The sequence below is a fragment of the Scyliorhinus torazame genome, chromosome X (assembly GCF_047496885.1).
Source record: "Scyliorhinus torazame isolate Kashiwa2021f chromosome X, sScyTor2.1, whole genome shotgun sequence".
Lineage (NCBI taxonomy): Eukaryota > Metazoa > Chordata > Chondrichthyes > Carcharhiniformes > Scyliorhinidae > Scyliorhinus > Scyliorhinus torazame.
In genome coordinates, this window is record NC_092738.1 from 24,963,753 (window position 1) to 24,988,735 (window position 24,983).

At 44.3% G+C, this 24,983-nt stretch overlaps 1 protein-coding gene across 21 annotated transcripts in view; it reads left to right on the top strand.

Moving 5' to 3' along the window:
• Positions 1–24,983, top strand: part of kmt2d (lysine (K)-specific methyltransferase 2D) — a 306,604-nt gene that overhangs the window by 118,909 nt on the left and 162,712 nt on the right. For 17 of the 21 annotated variants that reach the window (XM_072493795.1, XM_072493792.1, XM_072493808.1 and 14 more), the window contains 9 exons: positions 1,430–1,537; positions 5,143–5,247; positions 12,462–12,643; positions 15,050–15,214; positions 15,678–15,787; positions 16,511–16,561; positions 16,644–16,871; positions 18,749–18,892; positions 24,464–24,583. In XM_072493795.1, the coding sequence (XP_072349896.1) occupies positions 1,430–1,537; positions 5,143–5,247; positions 12,462–12,643; positions 15,050–15,214; positions 15,678–15,787; positions 16,511–16,561; positions 16,644–16,871; positions 18,749–18,892; positions 24,464–24,583 (1,213 nt within the window). The remainder of the gene's footprint in view (positions 1–1,429; positions 1,538–5,142; positions 5,248–12,461; positions 12,644–15,049; positions 15,215–15,677; positions 15,788–16,510; positions 16,562–16,643; positions 16,872–18,748; positions 18,893–24,463; positions 24,584–24,983) is intronic. The other 4 variants (XM_072493805.1, XM_072493811.1, XM_072493813.1 and 1 more) reach the window with 1 other exon arrangement.

Genomic DNA, 24,983 nt, shown 5'->3' on the forward strand with positions numbered 1-24,983 from the left:
GACAAAGCTGGCAGCGGCCATGACAAAACTGGCAGCGTCCACCACCATGTCCCACCCCAACCAAACAGCTGTGCGGTTGACTCAGATGGTGCCTTCTACGTCAGAACCAGCGTAATTTGTTGCAGGTACCTGAACTAGCACCAGCAACTGTCACAGAGCTCGACACATCGAGTCAACAACCTACGCTCCTGCACCGGTGGGGAAGGACACCAATGCAACAAGCCCTGCAGCTACTGTGCACATCCCGGGCATGCCCAAAGCCATCCACCCTGTGGGCAACAACCTGGATGTATCCTCAGCACCGCCAACTGGTAAAATTACATGCTTGGGTGCCTGAGCAGACCAAGCTCAAGGACAATGTCCTGGCTTAGTGTTTTGTATAGGTGGCTCAAGTTTGTGCTCTGTACATTGTAAACAGTTAATGTCTGTTACCGCCATCCAACATTGTCATATGCATGTCGGTGACGTGGTGTCTAACTAAAATGGGGAGGATGTAGACTTGTGTGTTCATGTGTATGTTGTCATGACCTGTACACAGGAAGTGTCGATAGCGCAGAAGTTCTCCCCAGCATGGGCACACACACAGCATATATAAGGGCTGCTTAAGAACCCAAAATAAACTGTTCAGTTGTTAGTCCTTGGTCATCATTTCCATATAACCCAGCAACTTTACATTTACGAAGCAAGAGGAAAGCAATGTAGATAAAAACTGGGTAAAGTTTTTTTTGAACATTGCTAAGACTTAAAACAAGCAAAGGATTTTTAAAAAAAAAAATATGTGCAATAAAGCTAAATGATCCACAATTACTAATATAGTTCATAGGCACCAGTTTTAACCCACCAGTAAACTCACTTAGATCTGATGCGGCATATTTTTATTGTAGCTTCAGCCACTGACCTGCCACAGTGATGGTAGAGCAATAACAATTGTTGGCGCTATAAGGAAATGGCGTTGATTGATGAAGTCAGCCTTCAGTTTGTTAATTCGGTGATCTGCTTTGCTTTCTCCATATCAAATTAGGAATGGAAAATTGAGCTTTGCTGTGATATGATGAGTTATGCCCTCACCGCAGTAGCTAAAGCTGATCCAAGTTCTTTTTTTAATTATCCAGATTCCACTTAATTTCTATTGCTACTGAAAACTGAGCCAGAATGCACATGTATGACATTAACGTGGCACTTGCAGCATGCATCGTACATGCTGGTGTCACAGATGTGGTGTGCACACACCGCTGGACTTGATCTTTTTTGATTAAACAATGGGACATTTTTGCTGTCTCATATTCAAAGAGAAATCGTATTTTTTCTCGAACCATTTCATCGGCTGAGGAAAATTCAGGCACTTAACAGGAAATCATTAAAAATGAACTGGTTTGAATGTCTATTCACACTGATTTTCTAGTGCTAAACTGTCTGTTTTCTGTCTCAGTCTACAGGAGTGGATACGTCTCCAAGTAAAGACGACGACGACGACGATGATACAATGCACAACACAGTGGTTCTTTTCTCCACTGAAGACAAATTTATTCTCCTGCAGGTAGGATTTCTCATTATCAGAATGATTATGAAATGGTTATAAGTTGATCTAGTGTGTATAATTGCCTTGCTATGTTCAAGGGAATAAGATATTGATTCAAAAAAGCATGTGCCTGGAACTCGCTGCCGGAGGAGGTGGTGGAAGCAGGGGCGATAGTGACATTTAAGGAGCATCTTGACAAATACATGAATAGGATGGGAATAGAGGGATACGGACCCAGGAAGTGTAGAAGATTGTAGTTTAGACGGGCAGCATGGTGGGAGCAAGCTTGGGGGGCCGAAGGGCCTGTTCCTGTGCTGTACTTTCCTTTGTTCTTTTGCCTGTCCTAATTGTTGATTCAGATACTTGAGCAATTTGGTGTGTACCAGTAGTAACTTGCACATAGTTCTTGGGGACTGTGCTGAGAAGGGACAAGGAATGAAGTATTTTCCCATCCTTTTCCAGTGACAGCATAAATCCAATACAGGTTAAGCATGCGGTAATTATTCCTTCATAGTTTAGAACTGTTGGTCATGCAGGGACCCAGATGCAAGAACCAAGGATTCTCTCCAAGGTTTGGTTAAATAATTGGTGCCATGGACACCTGGTAAATGGCATTTGACCTGACCATTTAGAAAACTTAAGTGGTCGGCCTATACCAAATTGTCCACAGTAACTTTGTCTCTTCTAAAAAAGCAAGCAATCCTGATTTATTAAGTTAACTTGGCGTATTAGTATTGTCATTTTCGAATGGAAATCATAGAACATAGAAAATACAGCACAGAACAGGCCCTTCGGCCCACGATGTTGTGCCGAACCTTTGTCCTAGATTAATCATAGATTATCATTGAATTTACAGTGCAGAAGGAGGCCATTCGGCCCTTTGAGTCCGCACCGGTTCTTGGAAAGAGCACCCCACCCAAACCCAACACCACCACCCAACACCAAGGGCAATTTGGACATTAAGGGCAATTTATCATTGGCCAATTCACCTAACCCGCACATCTTTGGACTGTGGGAGGAAACCGGAGCACCCGGAGGAAACCCACGCAGACACGGGGAGGACGTGCAGACTCTGCACAGACAATGACCCAAGCCGGAATCGAACCTGGGACCATGGAGCTGTGAAGCAATTGTGCTATCCACAATGCTACCGTGCTGCCCTTAAGAACAAATAAATCTACACTATATCATTTTACCGTAATCCATGTACCTATCCAATAGCTGCTTGAAGGTCCCTAATGTTTCCGACTCAACTACTTCCACAGGCAGTGCATTCCATGCCCCCACTACTCTCTGGGTAAAGAACCTACCTCTGATATCCCTCCTATATCTTCCACCTTTCACCTTAAATTTATGTCCCCTTGTAATGGTTTGTTCCACCCGGGGAAAAAGTCTCTGACTGTCTATCTATTCCCCTGATCATCTTATAAACCTCTATCAAGTCGCCCCTCATCCTTCTCCGCTCTAATGAGAAAAGGCCTAGCACCCTCAACCTTTCCTCGTAAGACCTACTCTCCATTCCAGGCAACATCCTGGTAAATCTTCTTTGCACCTTTTCCAGAGCTTCCACATCCTTCCTAAAATGAGGCGACCAGAACTGTACACAGTACTCCAAATGTGGCCTTACCAAAGTTTTGTACAGCTGCATCATCACCTCACGGCTCTTAAATTCAATCCCTCTGTTAATGAACGCGAGCACACCATAGGCCTTCTTCACATCTCTATCCACTTGAGTGGCAACTTTCAAAGATGTATGAACATAGACCCCAAGATCTCTCTGCTCCTCCACATTGCCAAGAACTCTACCGTTAACCCTGTATTCCGCATTCATATTTGTCCTTCCAAAATGGACAACCTCACACTTTTCAGGGTTAAACTCCATCTGCCACTTCTCAGCCCAGCTCTGCATCCTATCTATGTCTCTTTGCAGCCGACAACAGCCCTCCTTACTATCCACAACTCCACCAATCTTCGTATCGTCTGCAAATTTACTGACCCACCCTTCAACTCCCTCATCCAAGTCATTAATGAAAATCACAAACAGCAGAGGACCCAGAACTGATCCCTGCGGTACGCCACTGGTAACTGGGATCCAGGCTGAATATTTGCCATCCACCACCACTCTCTGACTTCTATCGGTTAGCCAGTTCGTTATCCAACTGGCCAAATTTCCCACGATCCCATGCCTCCTTACTTTCTGCATAAGCCTACCATGGGGAACCTTATCAAATGCCTTACTAAAATCCATGTACACTACATCCACTGCTTTACCTTCATCCACATGCTTGGTCACCTCCTCAAAGAATTCAATAAGACTTGTAAGGCAAGACCTACCCCTCACAAATCCGTGCTGACTATCCCTAATCAAGCAGTGTCTTTCCAGATGCTCAGAAATCCTATCCTTCAGTACCCTTTCCATTACTTTGCCTACCACCGAAGTAAGACTAACTGGCCTGTAATTCCCAGGGTTATCCCTAGTCCCTTTTTTGAACAGGGGCACGACATTCGCCACTCTCCAATCCCCTGGTACCACCCCTGTTGACAGTGAGGACGAAAAGATAATTGCCAACGGCTCTGCAATTTCATCTCTTGCTTCCCATAGAATCCTTGGATATATCCCGTCAGGCCCGGGGGACTTGTCTATCCTCAAGTTTTTCAAAATGCCCAACACATCTTCCTTCCTAACAAGTATTTCCTCGAGCTTACCAATCTGTTTCACACTGTCCTCTCCAACAATATCGCCCCTCTCATTTGTAAATACAGAAGAAAAGTACTTGTTCAAGACCTCTCCTATCTCTTCAGACTCAATACCCAATCTCCCGCTACTGTCCTTGATCGGACCTACCCTCGCTCTAGTCATTCTCATATTTCTCACATATGTGTAAAAGGCCTTGGGGGTTTTCCTTGATCCAACCCGCCAAAGATTGTTCATGCCCTCTCTTAGCTCTCCTAATCCCTTTCTTCAGTTCCCTCCTGGCTATCTTGTATCCCTCCAATGCCCTGTCTGAACCTTGTTTCCTCAGCCTTACATAAGTCACCTTTTTCCTCTTAACAAGACATTCAACCTCTCTTGTCAACCATGGTTCCCTCACTCGACCATCTCTTCCCTGCCTGACAGGGACAATCGTTCCACTTTTCCAGATAATCGCAGAAGCTAGTGTCCTAGCGCTGGACAGCAGGCTCCATGGCTGATGGTTTTCCATGTATGTCAGCTTTTTTGGGGGGAAAAGCAAAGTCGCTGTAGGGAACATACAGACTATGTTCTTATTCATATGACGTAGTTAGATGTAATGTGTTTTGGAATCTTGGGCTGGCTGCAAGATTTTCATTACTTTTGATTCCAAATTTGCATTCTTCATTGAATCCCAACATGCCACAGGATGTGATATTCTGTGAATACATATTATATTAACATACAGTTCTGCTATCGCTGTTCATAACTTTAATCCAACTTAAATACTGTTGGAGCATTACACTTTATTTGATGTGAAATATTTGCGTTAAATAGCAGAGAGGGCCTCTGAACTCCTGAAATGTATTTACAGAATTAAAACTAGTCTACATGTTGACAAGAAATATTCATGAATGACTTGTAAAGCTGTGTTTTTGTCTTTGTCTTTCAGGATATGTGTGTGGTGTGTGGGAGCTTTGGACGTGGGGTAGAGGGACAGCTGTTGGCTTGTTCACAGTGTGGACAGTGCTATCACCCCTATTGTGTCAATAGCAAGGTATGGAGGAGATAGACTCTTAGGCTAGGGAAGGGAGGTAAACGTCCAATATGGAAAGATTCAATTATTAAATGCTTATGATGGATGAATGCTGACTTGCTGGTTTTGTGCAGCAGATCTGATAAACTGCCCAATAGAACAATGGTTGACCACTGATGTCAGATACTTCCCCAAAGGAAAAATCGAAGAATCAACAGGCAAAGTCATGGGTTGCAGCTACACACTTCCTATTGACTTGTGACAATCAATAGAAAAACAATGGCAAAGTTCTGTGAAAGAGCCCCACCCCCGTCTTCTTGGTCAGAGAATTTTGGATAGTTGATGAAGTCCTAAAACAAATGGACAAACCTGCAAACAGCAGCTAAGGACTATATTGAGAATCATTGATAATGAACAAAACAAATGACTGGAACAGAGAACTGCCCTTGTTGCCCGTGAACTCAGGCACTTCAAACATGATGTTGCTGCCCTGCAAGAGATCCAAAGAGCAGCTGAGGAAAGATGGCAGTGGTTATACCGTCTGGAGAGGAACGCGTGAGGGTCAGCCCAGGACGCATGGTATTCGTTTCGCCATCAAGAACAAACTAATCAACCAGCTCTCTGAGCTCTCTGTCTATCAATGAGCGCCTCGTGACCGTCCGTCACCAACTTGCCAAGAACCAGCAGACAATGGTCGTGAGTGCCTACACCCCAACCCTTGATGCCAATGATGAACAAAGAACAAAGAAATGTACAGCACAGGAACAGGCCCTTCGGCCCTCCAAGCCTGTGCCGACCATGCTGCCCGACTAAACTACAATCTTCTACACTTCCTGGGTCCGTATCCCTCTATTCCCATCCTATTCATGTATTTGTCAAGATGCCCCTTAAATGTCACTATCGTCCCTGCTTCCACCACCTCCTCCGGTAGCGAGTTCCAGGCACCCACTACCCTCTGCGTAAAAAAAACTTGCCTCGTACATCTACTCTAAACCTTGCCCCTCTCACCTTAAACCTATGCCTCCTAGTAATTGACCCCTCTACCCTGGGGAAAAGCCTCTGACTATCCACTCTGTCTATGTCCCTCATAATTTTGTATACCTCTATCAGGTCTCCCCTCAACCTCCTTCGTTCCAGTGAGAACAAACCGAGTTTATTCAACCGCTCCTCATAGCTAATGCCCTCCATACCAGGCAACGTTCTGGTAAATCTCTTCTGCACCCTCTCTAAAGCCTCCACATCCTTCTGGTAGTGTGGCGACCAGAATTGAACACTATACTCCAAGTGTGGCCTAACTAAGGTTCTATACAGCTGCAACATGACTTGCCAATTCTTATACTCAATGCCCCAGCCAATGAAGGCAAGCATGCCGTATGCCTTCTTGACTACCTTCTCCACCTGTGTTGCCCCTTTCAATGACCTGTGTACCTGTACTCCTAGATCTCTTTGACTTTCAATACTCTTGAGGGTTCTACCATTCACTGTATATTCCCTGCCTGCATTAGACCTTCCAAAATGCATTACCTCACATTTGTCCGGATTAAATTCCATCTGCCATCTCTCTGCCCAAGTCTCCAAACAATCTAAATCCTGCTGTATCCTCCGACAGTCCTCATCGCTATCCGCAATTCCACCAACCTTTGTGTCGTCTGCAAACTTACTAATCAGACCAGTTACATCTTCCTGCAAATCATTTATATATACTACAAAGAGCAAAGGTCCCAGCACTGATCCCTGTGGAACACCACTGGTCACAGCCCTCCAATGAGAAAAGCATCCTTCCATTGCTACTCTCTGCCTTCTATGGCCTAGCCAGTTCTGTATCCACCTTGCCAGCTCACCCCTGATCCCGTGTGACTTCACCTTTTGTACTAGTCTACCATGAGGGACCTTGTCAAAGGCCTTACTGAAGTCCATATAGACAACATCCACTGCCCTACCTGCATCAATCATCTTAGTGACCTCCTCGAAAAACTCTATCAAGTTAGTGAGACACGACCTCCCCTTCACAAAACCGTGCTGCCTCTCACTAATACGTCCATTTGCTTCCAAATGGGAGTAGATCCTGTCTCGAAGAATTCTCTCCAGTAGTTTCCCTACCACTGAAGTAAGGCTCACCGGCCTGTAGTTCCCGGGATTATCCTTGCTACCCTTCTTAAACAGAGGAACAACATTGGCTATTCTCCAGTCCTCCGGGACATCCCCTGAAGACAGCGAGGATCCAAAGATTTCTGTCAAGGCCTCAGCAATTTCCTCTCCAGCCTCCTTCAGTATTCTGGGGTAGATTCCATCAGGCCCTGGGGACTTATCTACCTTAATATTTTTTAAGACACCCAACACCTCGTCTTTTTGGATCTCAATGTGACCCAGGCTATCTACACACCCTTCTCCAGACTCAACATCTACCAATTTCTTCTCTTTGGTGAATACTGATGCAAAGTATTCATTTAGTACCTCGCCCATTTCCTCTGGCTCCACACATAGATTCCCTTGCCTATCCTTCAGTGGGCCAACCCTTTCCCTGGCTACCCTCTTGCTTTTTATGTACGTGTAAAAAGCCTTGGGATTTTCCTTAACCCTATATGCCAATGACTTTTCGTGACCCCTTCTAGCCCTCCTGACTCCTTGCTTAAGTTCCTTCCTACTTTCCTTATATTCCACACAGGCTTCGTCTGTTCCTAGCCTTTTAGCCCTGACAAATGGCTCCTTTTTCTTTTTGACGAGGCCTACAATATCGTCATCCATGGTTCCCGAAAATTGCCGTATTTATCCTTCTTACTCACCAGGAACATGCCGGTCCTGAATTCCTTTCAACTGCCACTTGAAAGCCTCCCACATGTCAGATGTTGATTTGCCCTCAAACATCCGCCCCCAATCTATGTTCTTCAGTTCCCGCCTAATATTGTTATAATTAGCCTTCCCCCAATTTAGCACATTCACCCTAGGACCACTCTTATCCTTGTCCACCAGTACTTTAAAACTTACTGAATTGTGGTCACTGTTACCGAAATGACCCCCTACTGAAACATCTACCACCTGGCCGGGCTCATTCCCCAATACCAGGTCCAGTACCGCCCCTTCCCTAGTTGGACTGTCTACATATTGTTTTAAGAAGCCCTCCTGGATGCTCCTTACAAACTCCGCCCCGTCTAAGCCCCTGGCACTAAGTGAGTCCCAGTCAATATTGGGGAAGTTGAAGTCTCCCATCACCACAACCCTGTTGTTTTTACTCTTTTCCAAAATCTGTCTACCTATCTGCTCCCCTATCTCCCGCTGGCTGTTGGGAGGCCTGTAGTAAACCCCCAACATTGTGACTGCACCCTTCTTATTCCTGATCTCTACCCATATAGCCTCACTGCCCTCTGAGGTGTCCTCTCGCAGTACAGCTGTGATGTTCTCCCGAACCAGTAGCGCAACTCCGCCTCCCATTTTACATCCCCCTCTATCCCGCCTGAAACATCTAAATCCTGGAACGTTTAGCTGCCAATCCTGCCCTTCCCTCAACCAGGTCTCTGTAATGGCAACAACATCATAGTTCCAAGTACTAATCCAAGCTCTAAGTTCATCTGCCTTACCCGTAATACTTCTTGCATTAAAACATATGCACTTCAGGCCACCAGACCTGCTGTGTTCAGCAACTGCTCCCTGTCTGCTCTGCCTCAGAGCCACTGTCCCTATTCCCTAGTTCTCCCTCAATGCTCTCACCTTCTGACCTATTGCTCCCGTGCCCACCCCCCTGCCACACTAGTTTAAACCCTCCCGTGTGACACTAGCAAACCTCGCGGCCAGGATATTTATGCCTCTCCGGTTTAGATGCAACCCGTCCTTCTTATACAGGTCACACCTACCCTGGAAGAGCTCCCAGTGGTCCAGATAATGGAAACCCTCCCTCCTACACCAGCTGTTTAGCCACGTGTTTAGCTGCTCTATCTTCCTATTTCTAGTCTCACTGGCACGTGGCACAGGGAGTAATCCCGAGATTACAACCCTCGAGGTCCTGTCTTTTAACTTTCTGCCTAGCTCCCTGAACTCCTGCTGCAGGACCTCATGCCCCTTCCTGCCTATGTCATTAGTACCAATATGTACAACGACCTCTGCCTGTTTGCCCTCCCCCTTCAGGATGCCCTCTACCCGTTCGGAGACATCCTGGACCCTGGCACCAGGGAGGCAACATACCATCCTGGAGTCTCTTTCACGTCCACAGAAGCGCCTATCTGTGCCCTGACTATAGAGTCCCCTATTACTATTACTCTTCTGCGCTTTGACCCTCCCTTCTGAACATCAGAGCCAGCCGTGGTGCCACTGCTCTGGCTGCTGCTGTTTTCCCCTGATAGGCTATCCCCCCCGACAGTATCCAAAGGGGTATATCTGTTCGAGAGGGGGACAACCACCTTTTGGATGAGTCCAAAGAAGGTTTCTACTCCTCCCTGGACACCATAGCCTCCCAAATTCCGAAGGGAGATAAGATCCTCCTCCTTGGGGACCTCAACATCAGGGTTGGAAAGGACTCCCAAATCTGGAGAGGACCCATTGGAAAGGAAGGAGTTGGGAATTACAACTCCAACAGAGTTCTTCTCGCCAAATGAGCAGAACACCAGCTTGTCTTCGCTAACATACTATTCCCCCAAAACGACAAGTTCAAGACTTCCCAGAGATATCCATGATCAAAGCACTGGTACATGATTGACTTTGTCATTGTCCGATCCCGAGACCAAAAGGATACCCTCACCACCAAAGTGATGACCAGTGCAGATTACTGCTGGACAGGTCACTGGCTCATCTGCTCCTCTGTCTCCATCAAACTCCACCTGAAGCAGTGGAAGATGGAAGAAACCACTCAGAAAACAGATCAACATTGAGCGGTTTCAAGAGCCAAGCATGCTCATGAACTTCCAACAATGTCTTCTCTAAAATCTCCAAAATGTTCATCCTAATGGAGTGGAAGAAAACTGGAAAGAGCTGTGAAGAAACCATCGGCTACAAGACCAGGAAACACCAAGACTGGTTCAAGAAATACCACACCATCCAAGAACTCATTGACAAGAAGAGGAAAGCTCTTTGCGCCTGGTAAAATGACATAACAAGCGAAGAGGAGAGTTCATCAGTTAGCCACGGCGGAGATACAAAGAACCAGGAAAATGGAGAATCAATAGTGGACTAAGCTAAGGAGCTGCAACTCCTCGTTGATGAGCATGACACCCGGGGCTTCACTGGCAACAAGGCCAGGACCCAATAGTCTGGGCCTCAAACCGGTGTGGAGTAAGGTCGGAACACTCTTGAGAGACAAAGAAAACATTGGCCTTCGATGGAGAGAACACTCGTAAACCGTGATACATCTATAGATGAGGCAGTGTTTGAGGAAATCCCCCAACTCCCCATCAAAGTTGATCCACCAAACGTGGATGAAGTTGAAGCCGCCATTAAACACGTGCAGAACAGAAAAGCCGCAGGAGTGGAGATCCCACGGAGATTTTCAAACATTGGGGAAAATCTGGGACCGAGATGAAATTCCTGTCGACCTCTGGGATGCCGTCATCACCATCTTAAAGAAAGGAGACAAAACGAACTGTGGGAACTCGCAAGGAACCCCCCCCCCCCCCCCCCCCCCCATCGCCGGGAATATCATCGCCCGGATCCTTGCCAGCTGCCTTCTCCCAGTCTCTGAAGAATCCTTCCGGAAAGCCAGTGTGGCGTCCGACAAACCGTGCAGCAGTGGGCAATATTTTAATGAGGCCCCTCTCCTCTAAGGCTGACATTGATGCCAAGATCCCGGCGGCACAGTGGTTAGCACTGCTGGCTCATGGTGCCGAGGACCCAGGTTCGATCCCGGCCCCGGGTCACTGTCCGTGTGGAGTTTGCACATTCTCCCCGTGTCTGCGTGAGTTTCAATCCCACAACCCAAAAAGATGTGCAGGGTAAGTGAATTGGCCACGCTATATTGCCCCTTAATTGGAAAAATAGAATTGGGTGCTCTAAATTATTGGGTGGGGGGGTGAAATTGATGCGGAGATCCAACAGCATAGCTAATCAGCGAGTGTCTCCGTCGGATGCCTAAGAGCAAAGGTCTCTGACGACCGCGACATCCGTGCTGACACCAAGATCCTCGTCTACAAGGTGGTCATCCTCCCAACTCTTCCATACATCTCAAAAACATGGGCTACATACAGACACCACCTCAAGGCCCTGGAGAGGTATCATCAACACTGTCTGAGACTGATTCTCTGCATCAGCTGGGAGGACACGCTTACTAACATCAGTGTCCTTGAAGGAACCACGAGCACCAGCATCGAGGCCAAGATCATCCGAAACCAATTCTGTTGGCCGGCCATATGCTTCGGATGACAGCCCCGACTTCCAAAGCAAATCATCTTTGCCCAGCTCAAGGAAGGCTTCCTAACGAGGAGGACAAAGGAAGTGCTTCAAAGACACCCTCAAAGGCTTACCTCAAGAAATGCAGCATAGGCGTCAGTGCCTGGGGGGGTCCTTGCTCAGAAGATATCTATTTGGAGGAACCTTTTGATTGAAAGGACACCATTCTTAGAGGACATCCAGCGGCAAGAGGAGGCCCAGTAAAGGGGCATGAGAAAGGATTACCAGCGATCTACAGTCCAAGGACAGATCCCACCTCCCGGAAACACCTCTTAAGTGTGCAGTCAAAGATGTGGGTCTCTGATTGGGCTCATCAACTATGAAAGAACTCACAGAACCCATGACCAGTAACACTTAGTTTCTTAGGTGGACAACCATACTCGTTAGCAAGTGTGGTTGCCGAAGAGGATTGAGAAACAAGCTATATCATTATTATTGAAGCACAAGTACAACAGAGAAGTTCTTTGTAATTTTTGAAAACTGCATGAATTTGTGCATCTGATGTAAGGGAATGAAGGACCAACATCCAACACTTTGTAATCTAGTTTAACGCAAACATTGAATTCACTATGTATGTTTGCTGACAAAGAAAGAGTAATTCCTTTTCAAGTGCTTATGTAAAGCATATATATATATATATAAATATATATATATAGTTTTTCTTACAGATCGTATACTGAGAAAATCTCTTCCCCCCCGGTATGTTTGAACCACATTTAAACGTAGCAATACCTCCTGCGTCTATGAATTTCAAGTCATCATTCTGGTCTCTTTGACCGAGTCTGCCAATTTTAATCTAAATCTGAGCTTTTATTGGAATATTGTCTTAATTTAAAGGTTTTTTGATGATGCTCTCTAACTTGCAGATCACAAAAGTTATGTTGAGCAAAGGATGGCGTTGCTTGGAATGCATTGTGTGTGAAGCGTGTGGCAAAGCTTCCGATCCTGCTCGTTTATTATTATGTGATGATTGTGATATAAGTTACCACACGTATTGCCTGGATCCACCATTGCAGACTGTGCCAAAGGGTGGGTGGAAATGCAAGTGGTGAGTGCAAAATTTAATTGTGTATGACCTGACATCAGGAAAGGGAAATTATTTTATTTGAAAATACTTTTTATTTTTTTTACAAATTTTCTCTTTGCACATCTCCCAGAGCCATAGGTTCCTTTGTATGGTAAGGGCAGCACAGTAGCATTGTGGATAGCACAATTGCTTCACAGCTCCAGGGTCCCAGGTTCGATTCCGGCTTGGGTCACTGTCTGTGCGGAGTCTGCACATCCTCCCCGTGTGTGCGTGGGTTTCCTCCGGGTGCTCCGGTTTCCTCCCACAGACCAAAGATGTGCAGGTTAGGTGGATTGGCCATGAGAAATTGCACTTCGTGTTCAAAATTGCCCTTAGTGTTGGGTGGGGTTACTGGGTTATGGGGATAGGGTGGAGGTGTTGACCTTGGGTGGGGTGCTCTTTCCAAGAGCCGGTGCAGACTCGATGGGCCGAATGGCCTCCTTCTGCACTGTAAATTGTTCTATGACATAATGATGGCAAGTTAACTTCCAGTTATTCACCCAAGTGGTCATTGTTTGCATGTGAAGCCTCAATATTGAGCCGTGGCGAGCTGTTTAACTGTGTACGGTCAATCCAGTTCCCCTTCTAATTTGATGTTTGAACATGAACCCTTCCAATAAGTGGTTAGCTGTGCAGTATTTAGGGACGGCATGGTGGTGCAGTGGTTAGCACTGCTGCCTCACGGTGCCGAGGCCCCGGGCCTGCGTGGAGTTTGCACATTCTCCCCGTGTCTGCTGCGTGGGTCTCACTCCCAAACCCCCCCCCCCCCCCAGAAAATGTGCACGGTAGGTGGATTGGCCATACTAAGTTGCCCCTTGATTGGAATTTTGTTTTACAAAGCTGTGCAGTATTTATGACCAGAAACCCTGGTTGTCCTCCATCCCTCCCCAACACCAAAGTTCAGGGACATTACCAACCTTACTGCTTTGTTGGCTAACTCAGAACATTGACTGTGGATGCAACCTGGAATCTTGCTGGCCTGTGAATTGGTTTGTTTCCTTGGTAAATATTTTGAATCATTGGAGAAGCACAAAATCTTAAGCATTCCCTTTTCACTTTTCTACTGCTCTGTATTTAATACTTTTACAAATTTGAATTGTACTCTTTCTATTTAATTAGTCTCTTCTCATTTTAAAGCTTTATCTTTTCAATTCCTCCACCTGGCCTCTATCGAACATTGACAAGGTGTAGTAACTTTTGCCCAATTGTTAAAATGGTTAGCCTGGCTTCAAAAAAGACTCCAAGGTCATTAAAAGAAAAATATTGATTAACGTGCACATTGTTGCAAGCATTTGGAAACTGAAACCAAAAAATTCTATCCTGCGTTTGAGGTTGGTTTTTTAAAAATGCAGTTTTTCTGGTTGCTTCCCACTTTGCCAAGAAGAATGAGGAAAGCAAGTAGATACTAAATGGTACGACTTAAAGATGTGCAAGAAGAGGGCAACATAGAGATGCTTGTGCATTAATAGTATAATAGCCAAGAAGTTATGCTGAATGTGTATAAAACACTAATGTGGTCCAGCTGGAGTATTTTGTCCAGCTTTTTGACACCATGCTTTGGGAAGGATGTAAAGGTTTCATAGAAACATAGAATTTACAGTGCAGTAGGTGACCATTCGGCCCATTGAGTCTGCACCGGTCCTTGAAAAGAGAACTGTACTCCAGCCCACACCTCCCAGTAACCCCACCCAACCTTTTTGGACACTAAGGGCAATTTAGCATGGCCAATCCACCTAACCTGCACATCTTTGGACTGTGGGAGGAAACCGGAGCACCCGGAGGAAGCCCACGCGCATACGGGGAGAACGTGCAGACTCCGCACGGACAGTGACCCAAGCCGGAATCGAACCTGGGACCCTGGAGCTGTGAAGCAACAATGCAAACTGCTGTGCTACCGTGCCACCCCCGAAAGAGTGGGATTAATTGGATTGTTCTTACCTGGCACAGAATCGATGTAATTAATGTCTTCCCGTGCTGTATCTTTCTGTGATTTGGAAGCAGATTAGGGGTTATCTAGTTTGTTTTAAATGAATTCTGAGATGTCGAGAAACAGCTAGGTTTCTGACGTATATGGCAAAATGTCAGCCATGTTGACCCAAGCTTGACCAGGCTTAAAATGCTCATGGCTTCGGAGGAATGTACAGAGAAGCACTTGAGGGAGAAGGATAAAACCAAGCAGGTTTGATTGAAAGAACCATACTAGAGTCATCCAGACTTGAAAAGTTTGTTCCCTTCTCTCACCACAGATGCTGTCAGACCTGCTGAAATTGTCCAATATTTTCTGTTTTTGCTTCTGAGGTTTTTTTCGTTTCTTTTCTCTTGATACATCTAATGTAACTTTCTTTATGCTGAGATAATATGAAGCCGGCTTTCATACTTGTCTTGCAGGTGTGTTTGCTGTACACAGTGTGGTGCCACAACACCTGGTTTTCACTGTGAGTGGCAGAATAACTACACTCACTGTGCACCTTGTGGCAGCCTTGTCACTTGTCCAAGCTGCAATGAAGACTATGAAGAAGAGGACCTTCTTATACAGTGTCACCATTGTGATCGGTAGGCCAGAAGAACGTCTTATCACTGGTTTTACAGACCATTTTTTATGTTGTTCTGAAGTAAAGGGCCAGGATTTCATCATGTAGAGTGCATAACTTGTTTTATATTGTATCCTATAAGATGCATGAGTCGTAACATTTTTATCCATGTTTTCTTTTCCATGAAATCTAATATTTGTAATTTCCCTTGGGTTGCACCTACATTACTAATATAGTTGCAAACTCTACCCAGCGAGCTGAAGTTTTCTGCAATGTATTATTCCTATAATAACTGCGTTGTTTTCAAGATGAATGAAATTAAGCTTGTAATGAAGATTCCTATGCAGTGCAATGTCAGAAATGAAAATATTTTTACAGGCCCTAATCTTAAATCCAGAACAAGTAAACTGTTTCAAGTAATTAATTCGTACATCTGTAGCCTCTGCCATTTTCATGAGCAAAATTACAAGTGTTGCTGCTTGCAGGTGGGTCCATGCCATTTGTGAAAATCTCTTCACAGAAGATGAAGTGGAACAAGCAGCAGATGAGGGCTTTGATTGTACTGCGTGTGAGCCCTTTGTTGTTCGTCCCATTGGTGAGTGGTGGAGTTAGTCCACGATCAATATTTTGAGGCATGCAGTAACAATCTTCTATTTCATTTAGACATAAAAGATTGCGGTTTAAAAATAATGTATCTTCATTTTATTTATGCTTACAACCGTTACTCTCGTGAACCTTATGATAAAGTGGACAGGCGTCTTATTTTGTAGATGCCAAAATCTTGCATCAGGGTGTGATATGTACACTGAATATTACAATGCATGAAGCATTTGCTGTGGCAGCACGGTGGCGCAGTGGTTAGCACTGCTGCCTCACAGCGCCGAGGTCCCAGGTTCGATCCTGGCCCCGGGTCACTGTCCGTGTGGACAGTTTGCACATTCTCCCCGTGTTTTCGTGGGTTTTGCCCCCACACCCCAAAGATGTGCTGGTTAGGTGGATTGGCCACGCTAAAATTGCCCCTTAATTGGAAAAAAAATGAATTGGGTTCTCCAAATTTAAAAAAGAAAAAATAATAAAGCATTTGCTGAATTTATTATGTATGCAAATGAGTTTAGTTTTAATGGAAAGGCCATTATAGTGTTCTCAAGTGTGGTTTCTTACCTCAGAAGCCATTTCAGCATAGTGACAAAGTACTTCTTTAATGGCCAAGTTTCCAAATTAATCAAATATTGTGTGTGTTGGGACTACTTCTGTCAGCATATTTTAACCTTTAATAGTTTCTGGCATTTGACATAAAAGTTCTGAATTTTCTTTGTAGTTCGAAGTGAATCGCCGGTGATTGCACCTATCATCAAAGTGAAAGACCCAGGTGAGTTATTTAATAGAAAACTGGTTTGAAGAGATTATATTCTCCCCCTTTTTGTTCATGCAGTGTGCTAAATTTATTTTAGATTTGATTTATTCATATGTAGAGCCACGGTTTTATAACCAGGACGGCGTATGGCTGACCGAGTCGGGAATGTCACAGTTCCGAAGTCTTATACTTTCTCCGCCACACAAAAAAGGACCAAAGCCCAAACTAAAGAACAAACCTCCAACTCCATGCAGTGAGCCAATGATGGTTAATATAGATGGCTCATCTATAGAAATAAAGAAAGAAGAAGGGGAGGAGGAAAAAGGTGAGGAACAGAGGTTGTAAAACCAGAGCAAAAAGCACACTGCCTTTTTAAAAAAATGTATTTTATTACAAACATGTATCAAAACAGGTTACAGCAAATAAACACCCCGGGAAACATATATTTCCCAGCAATCAACTATACAGTCTGAACAGCTCCGCGTGTCTGCGTGGGTTTCCTCTGGGTGCTCTGGTTCCCTCCCACAGTCCAAAGATAAGCAGGTTAGATGGATTGGCCATGCTAAATTGCCCTTAGTGTCCAAAAAGGTTGGGTGGGGTTTGAGAATGGCCTTCTTCTGCACTGTAAATTCTATGATGAAACACGGTCACAAACATCACCACCTTTTCTCAAACCCCCCCCCTGCAGAGCCCCTTAACTCATACTTTATCTTCTCCAACCACAGGAAGTCGTACAGGTCACCCAACCATGCTGCTACCCCCGGTGGCGATGCCGACCGCCACTCCAGTAAAATTCGCCGCCGTGCAATCAGAGAGGCGAAGGCCATGACATCGGCCTTCCTCCTCTCCATGAGCTCTGGCTTTTCTCAAACCCCAAATATCGCCACCAAAGGGTCTGGGTCCATCTCCTCCTCCACTATCCTGGCTAAGACCGCGAACACTCCCGCCCAGAATCTTCCCAATTTTTCTCAACCCAAAACATGCGTGCGTGATCCGCTGGCCCCCGCCCACACCTCTCTCACTCATCTGCTATCCCCTGAAATAACCCACTCATTCTCGCCCGAAAAGAATACTGGTTTTACATCTTATTTAAACCTAATTTTGTTCTAATTTTACATTCATATAACAGTTGTACTCTAGCATAATTTCATTCTCCAAAATGAAACTAGGTGATTAAATTGTAGTGCACACTAGCACTGTGGATTTCATCTTCCCAAGAAACTCCTTTTTTAAAAATTGAAATAACATTACAAGAAAGAAGACTCTTTCTTTTCTCTATCGTTTACGGAACACATTGCAAAGGCTACAGCAGTTGGGGCATTTTTCTCTCTGACACACTTTATTGTGAAATCTCAATTTTTCAAATTTGCCCTCTTCAAAAAGTTTTGAAGTTTATTGAGCAGCAATTGTTCGTAGCTAATTGAAATTTGCTACACGGTATAGGTGAACAATACTAATGGGCCCAGAAAAATGAGATACATTGCACATCGTCAGGCTGCAAAATTTTAATTCAACTCTCGGCATCATATTTCTGGGTAAGAATATCAACTCTTGAGTCCAGGCTTTTAAGAGGGACTGAGACCTTCAAGTAATAAGTGTAACCATGAAGAGAACACTATAAATACAGTGAACAAATGTAATCACGTTATTGTGAAATTTAAAAATTTATTTTGGTTAGCCAGTTATTTTGAACATCTGAAAACTGAATTATTGTGGGGAAAATGGCAAACCCAGTGGCCAATTTTACAATGGTGTACAAATGTGTTTTCCATTACAAATTGAGCGCGGATTTTATAATGGGAAAGTTGAAAAACTCAATGTGACGACATAAAGTGCACACACATGCAATTTTGAATGTCATAGCCATCGATTGGAACTTTGCCCTGATGTGAAATCTGAAAATTGAATGTGTTTTTTGTGGAAATGTGGGGCATGGGCGAAAATTAAAAGCTGTTACATATCACTGTGCTACTTTTTGTACATGCCTCTTCATTCACCTGAGGAAGGAGCAGCGCTCCGAAAGCTAGTGACATCGAAACAAACCTGTTGGACTTTAACCTGGTGTTGTAAGACTTCGTACTGTGCTCACCCCAGTCCAACGCCGGCATCTCCACATCACGACTACTTTTTTTTGTAACTTTTGATGGTTTTTGGATTGGACTGAATCTAATTTTCTGGAATTGGCTTATACTTCTTTTAAAGTTGCCATGGAACCAGGGGAATGTGACGTAAAGTTTGATGTGCCTGTCAGTCAGGAGCGCGAAGTTTGCCCAACGAACGATCCTGTAAAAACAAGTGAGGAATCTGAGGAAGGGAAAAAGAGGAAGAGGAAGCCATACAGACCTGGTAGGAAATTTAATAGGTTGCAGAAAGTTTTTTGTTGAAGGCAACAAAATTTTTGTGCTACGTTTAAAAGCTGATTCAAATGTGTTTTTGTCAAATTAATGGCAGTAAGTTTGCACTTGGGTATTGTAAGCCTGCAGCACAGTGCATTGATATAGCTGCTTGACTCTAGAGTCTGAGACATCTCTTTTTACCCAAGATTCTTATGTGTTTTAACTTTTGGCTAGATAGCACTTCAAAACTGGTTGGTGCTGTATATCATTCGCCAGCTGAAATAAGTTGAACCTAGGAGTTTCTATTGAGAAATAGGAGCAAGAGTCGGCCAGTCGGCCCCTCGAGCCTCCTCCGCCATTCAATACAATCATGGCTGGCCCTCTATCTCAACACCGTATTCCTGCACTCCCCATACCCCTGACACCTTGGAATCTAAAACTTTATCTATTTCCTTCATAAATATATATTCAGTGACTTGGCTTCCACAGCCTTCTGGGGTAGAGAATTCCACAGGTTCACCATCCTCTGAGTGAAGTTTCTCCTCATCTCAAATGGCCTAACCCATTTCCTGAGAATGTCGGCCCATTGTTTTAGATCACCCCCCCACCCCAAAAACCAGACGAAACAGCATCCCTGAAACCAGTCTGTCCACCCCTATCAGAATTTCATTGTTTCAATTCGATCCCCTCTGATTCTTCTACATTACACTGCATGCAGGCCCAGTCAACCCATAGATCGATCCTGCCATCCCTGGAATCAGCCTGGTAACCCTTTGCTACACTTCCTCTATGGCAAGTATAGAATTTCTTCGAAAAGGAGACTGAAACTGCATGCAGTACTCCAGGTGTGGTTTCACCAAGGTCCTGTACAGCTGCAGTAAGACATACTTGCTCCTGTACTCAAATCCTCTTGCAATGAAGGTCAACATACCTAACTGTTGTACCTGCCTGCTTGCTTTCAGTGACTGGTGTACTAGGACACCCAGGTCCCTTTGTACGTCAAGATTTCCCAAGCTATCACCATTTAAATAATACTCTGCCACTCTGTTTCTCCATTTGAAGCGGATAACCACATTTATCTACATTATACTGCATCTACCATGTATTTGCCCACTCGCTCAAGTTGTCTGAATCACCTTGAAGCCTCTTAACATCCTCCTCACCAGTCACATTCCCACCAAGGTTTGTGTTGTCAGCAAACGTGGAAATATTACATTTGGCTCCCCGCATTCAAATCAGTGATGTAAATTATGAATAGCTGGGGCCCAAGCACTGATCCCTGCGGTACACCATTAGTCACCGCCTGTCACTTTGAAAAGGGCCCATTCACTCTGTTTCTTATCTGCTAACCAATTCTCAATCCATGCCAATATATTGCCCCCAATCCCAAACACTTCAATTTTGCACACTAACCTCTTACATGGGACTTTATCAAAGGCTTTCTGAAAATCCAAATACACCACATCCACTGGTCACCCGTATCTATTCTGCTAATTACGTCCTCAAACTCAAGTAGGTTTCTCCAGCACGATTTCCCTTTCATAAACCCACATTGACTTTGTCTAATCCCATTGATATGTTCTAAGTGTCCTGTTATCGCATCCTCTATGATAGACTCCAGCAGATTTCCCTACTACTGACGTTAGGGAATGCCTATGTTCTCCTTCCTTTTTTAAAAACAGGGTTACATTTGCCACCCTCCAATCTACACTAACAGTGCCTTTCCCTTGCTCAACCAGGTTATTGAGAAAGCAATGAAGCATCTATATTTGTGGCAGTGATATACATGTGCACAAAACTGTACAGTTTGTGTAACTGAAAAATAGTTAATTTTGCAAAGTTAACAGATGGAGGCATGTTGCCCCATAGTATCAGATCTGAGGATCGTTGGTAGGTTCCAGTCCCAGATTTAACCGGTTGATTTGAGAATTCTGTAACCTCCCTTAAATCAGACTCTACACTATGGATGTTTACTAGCTGGAGGATTACATGATGTCAGATCAAAAGGAAACTGATGTAAACTCATGGCACAAATGCACCGTAAAGTAATTATGCACAGCCTTTGGCGGCTGTCTGTTGGAAAGTCTTTAGCCTGTACCATTCTCCCATTTTGATTCAATAGTTAGGGGAACAGAGAGATGCTTTTTTCCAGGGTGGTATTTTGCCTCCTTGGTGCCAGGGTCAAGAATGTGAATCGCTACAGAGCACCCTGAGGGGAGGGGGGGGGGGAGATGAACAGTCAGTAGTCATGGTAGAAAGAGGGATATGGTCTTGCAAACAGAATTTGGGGAGCTGGGTAGGAAATTAGCAAGCAGGACCTCAAAGGCAGTAATCTCTAGATTACTCCCAGTACCAAGTGCAAGTGAGTGTAGAAATCGGAGGATAAAGCCGATGAATACGTCTCTGGAGATCTAGTACAGGAGGGAGAGCTTTAGATTCCTGGGACATTAGGACCAGCTCTGAAGAGCTGGGCTCTGTACAGGTCAAACAGGTTGTCTCTAAACTGAGCTGGGACAAATTTCTTTGTTCGCAATTTGCTAATGTTACCAGGGACGGTTGAAACTAAGTTGGCATAGGTATTGGAATCACGTGGTCATGTTTTAGCGGAATACCAAGATGTGCAGAATACTGGAAGAGACATCGCACGAGAGCAGCTATTCGGTGGGTTCATAGTGAGAGGGGGAAGTAATAAAGTCTAAATTAGGGTTGCTGTACATGTATGTGAATGTACGGAGTGTGTTAAGTAAGATTGGTGAGTTGCAGGTATAGATAGCCATGTGGAAATAATGATGATGTAGCTATACAGTGACTTGGTTCAAAGAAGGCCAGTACTGGACATTAGGTATTCCTGGATATTCTTGGTTCAGGAAAAATGGGAAATTAAAGAACGGTGGGGGAAGTGGCAGGATTGATTGAGAACATTATAACGCTGAAGAAAGATTTGCCAGAGAGGTCAAGACCGAATCTATTTGGCTTATGCTGAGGAGACAAAAGGTGCATTTACGTTGCTCGTTGTAGTCAATGGGCCACAAACTAGTGGGAAGGAACTTGCCGTGAAATTGCAGAGAGGTGCACGCATAATAGAGTAGTTATAAAGGATGACGTCATTCGAATATAGAGTGAGACAATTTACATAGATGATTTGGAGTTGTGCAATGTGTCAAAGTTTGCAGACGACACTAAGATGAGTGGTAAAGCAAAAAGTGCAGAGGATACCGGAAGTCTGCAGAAGGATTTGGATAGGTTAGGTGAATGGGCTAGGATCTGGCAGATGGAATTCAATGTTGCCAAGTGTGAGGCTATCCATTTTGGGAGGAATAACAGCAGAATGGATTATTATTTAAACGGTAAGATGTTAAAACATGCTGCTGTGCAGAGGGACCTGGGTGTGCTGGTGCACGAGTCGCAAAAAGTTGGTGTGCAGGTGCAACAGGTGATGATGAAGGCTAATCGAGTTTTGTCTTTCATTGCTAGCGGGATGGAGTTCAAGACTAGGGAGGTTATGCTGCAATTGTATAGGGTGTTGGTGAGGCCACATCTGGAGTATTGTGTTCAGTTTTGGTCTCCTTACCTGAGAAAGGACATATTGGCACTGGAGGGAGTGCAGAGGAAATTCACTAGGTTGATCCCAGAGTTGAGGGGATTAGATTATGACGAGAGGTTGAGTAGACTGGGACTGTACTCATTGGAGTTTAGAAGGATGCGGGGGGATCTTATTGAAACATATAAAATTATGAAGGGAATAGATAGGATAGATGCGGGCAGGTTGTTTCCACTGGTCGGGGAAAGCAGAACTAGGGGGCATAGCCTCAAAATAAGGGGAAGTAGATTTAAGACCGAGTTTAGGAGGAACTTCTTCACCCAAAGGGTTTGTGAATCTCTGGAATTCCTTGCCCAGTGAATCAGTTGAGGCTCCTTTAAACGTTTTTAAGAAAAAGATAGATACCTTTGTAAAGAATAAAGGGATTCGGGGATATGGTGTATGGGCCGGAGAGTGGAGCTGAGTCCACAAAGATCAGCCATGATCTCATTGAATGGCGGAGCAGGCTCGAGGGGCCAGATGGCCTACTCCTGTTCCTAGTTCTTATGTTCTTATGAGATAGCAGGGTAAAAGGCAGAGTGTGGCAAGAGTTCCTGTTGAGTGTTTCGGAGAATTTTCTATAGTATTCCAGTTCAATGACAAGGGAGGCACTGCTAGACCTGATTCTTGGGAATGAGGTGGGTCAAGAGGATCAAGTGTCAGAAGGAAAACATTTGGGCGACAGTGATCATTGTATCAAGGTTTAGGCTGACTATGGAAAATGACAAAGAACAATCCAGAGTATGAATAATTAATTGGGGGGAAAGCAAACTTTAATGGAGTAAAAATGGATCTGATCCAGATAAATTAGAGTCATGGATTGGTAGGAACACTAGCTGAATAATGGGCTGCTTTTAAAGAGGGAGCACTGATGCAGTCAAAGAGAAGGCCTTAAAGGGCAAGGTAAGGCAAACACATCCAGAACTCTCTGGATGATAAAAGAGATAGAAATTAAGATAAAGGAGAAAAAGTATGCTTTTGACTGATGTCAGATAGAAAATGCAATAGAGAACCAGGCTGAATATGCAAGGTTCAAAGTAGGAGACGCAAAGAGAGAGTATGAAAAGAGACTGGCAGCCAACATAAAATGGAATCCCAAAGGCTTCTATCAGCACAGAAATAGTTAAAAGGTGGTAAGAGAAGGAAGGACCAATTGGGGACCAAAAAGATGATTTGTGTGTGGAGGCAGAGGGCATAGTTGAGGTATTAACTGAATACTTTGCATCTGCCTTTACCAAGGAAGAAGATGCTAGCTATGCAATGGTGAAAGAGGGGACAATTCAGCATAGAAGGGTTTAAAATTGATGAGCAGGAGGCATTGGATAGGTTGCCTGTATTTAAAGTTGATATGGCACCAGGACCGGATGTGAGACATCCAAGGATACTGAGAGAATTGAGAGTGTAAATTGCGGAGGCACTGGCCATAATTTTCCATTCTTCCTTAAACTCGGGTGGTGCCAGAGGCCTGGAGAATTGCAAACACTACCCCCTTGTACAAAAAAGTGTGTAAAGATAAGCCCAGTAACTAGGCCAGTCAGTTTAATCTCTGTGGTGGGGAAACCTCCAGAGATAATAATTTTGGACCAAATTAATAGTCACTTGGGAAAATGTGGGTTCATTAAGGAAAGCCAGCATGGATTTGTTGAGAACAAATTGTCTTTAACTTGCTGGAGTTTTTTGAAGAGGTAACCGGGTTAATGAGGGTAATGCTGATGATGCTAATTGGCAAAAGAAGCAATGGTGATATGATTAGGATCTGGAATGCAGTGCCTGAGAAGGGCAGGTTTAATCGAGGCATTCAAGAGAGCATTGGATTATTATCTGAAATGGAAGAATGGGCAGGGCTACGGGAGAAGGCAAGGGAATGACACTCGGTGGATTGTTCCTCCAGAGGCCAACAGACACAGGACAGGCCAAATGACCCACCTGGGCTGTAACCATTCTGTGAAAAAGTAATGCTTCTAAATAATAACGGACAAATGCACTTTTAACGTTTTTCAGGAATTGGTGGATTTATGGTCCGGCAGAGACAATCGCGGACAAAAAATATAAATAAAGCTTCTTTAGCACAGCCTGGGATGTCCACTGAATATCCAAATACTGAGAGCAACAAAGAAGAAGGTGAGTTTACATTTATTTGGGCATTAAGTCCTAGCACGTTTGTAAAATTCTGAACAACCAAGAATGTAGAGCATTTCTTCAAATGACCAGTCTGAGGTCAAAACTGCTTTGCTCCCTTTGTAACATAAAAGTTCTCATTAAATTATTCTGATCTCAAAATTTAATTTTTCCTGTTCTGTCAATGTGCAGATTTCAGATGTCATAATGTCAGATGTATGCTAGTTTATTTTATCTTTTAAGGGTAGAAGCTTTTCTGAACTGATAGACTGCTATTAGTTTCCCCTGATTTGCCTGACTCTCCACTTCTACCTCTTCCCTGCTCCAAATTGACCCTCTTCATTCTTCCTGATCTTTACTCCCACACAGCCCTTATTTGCTCTTTGCCATGTTTCCTATTGTT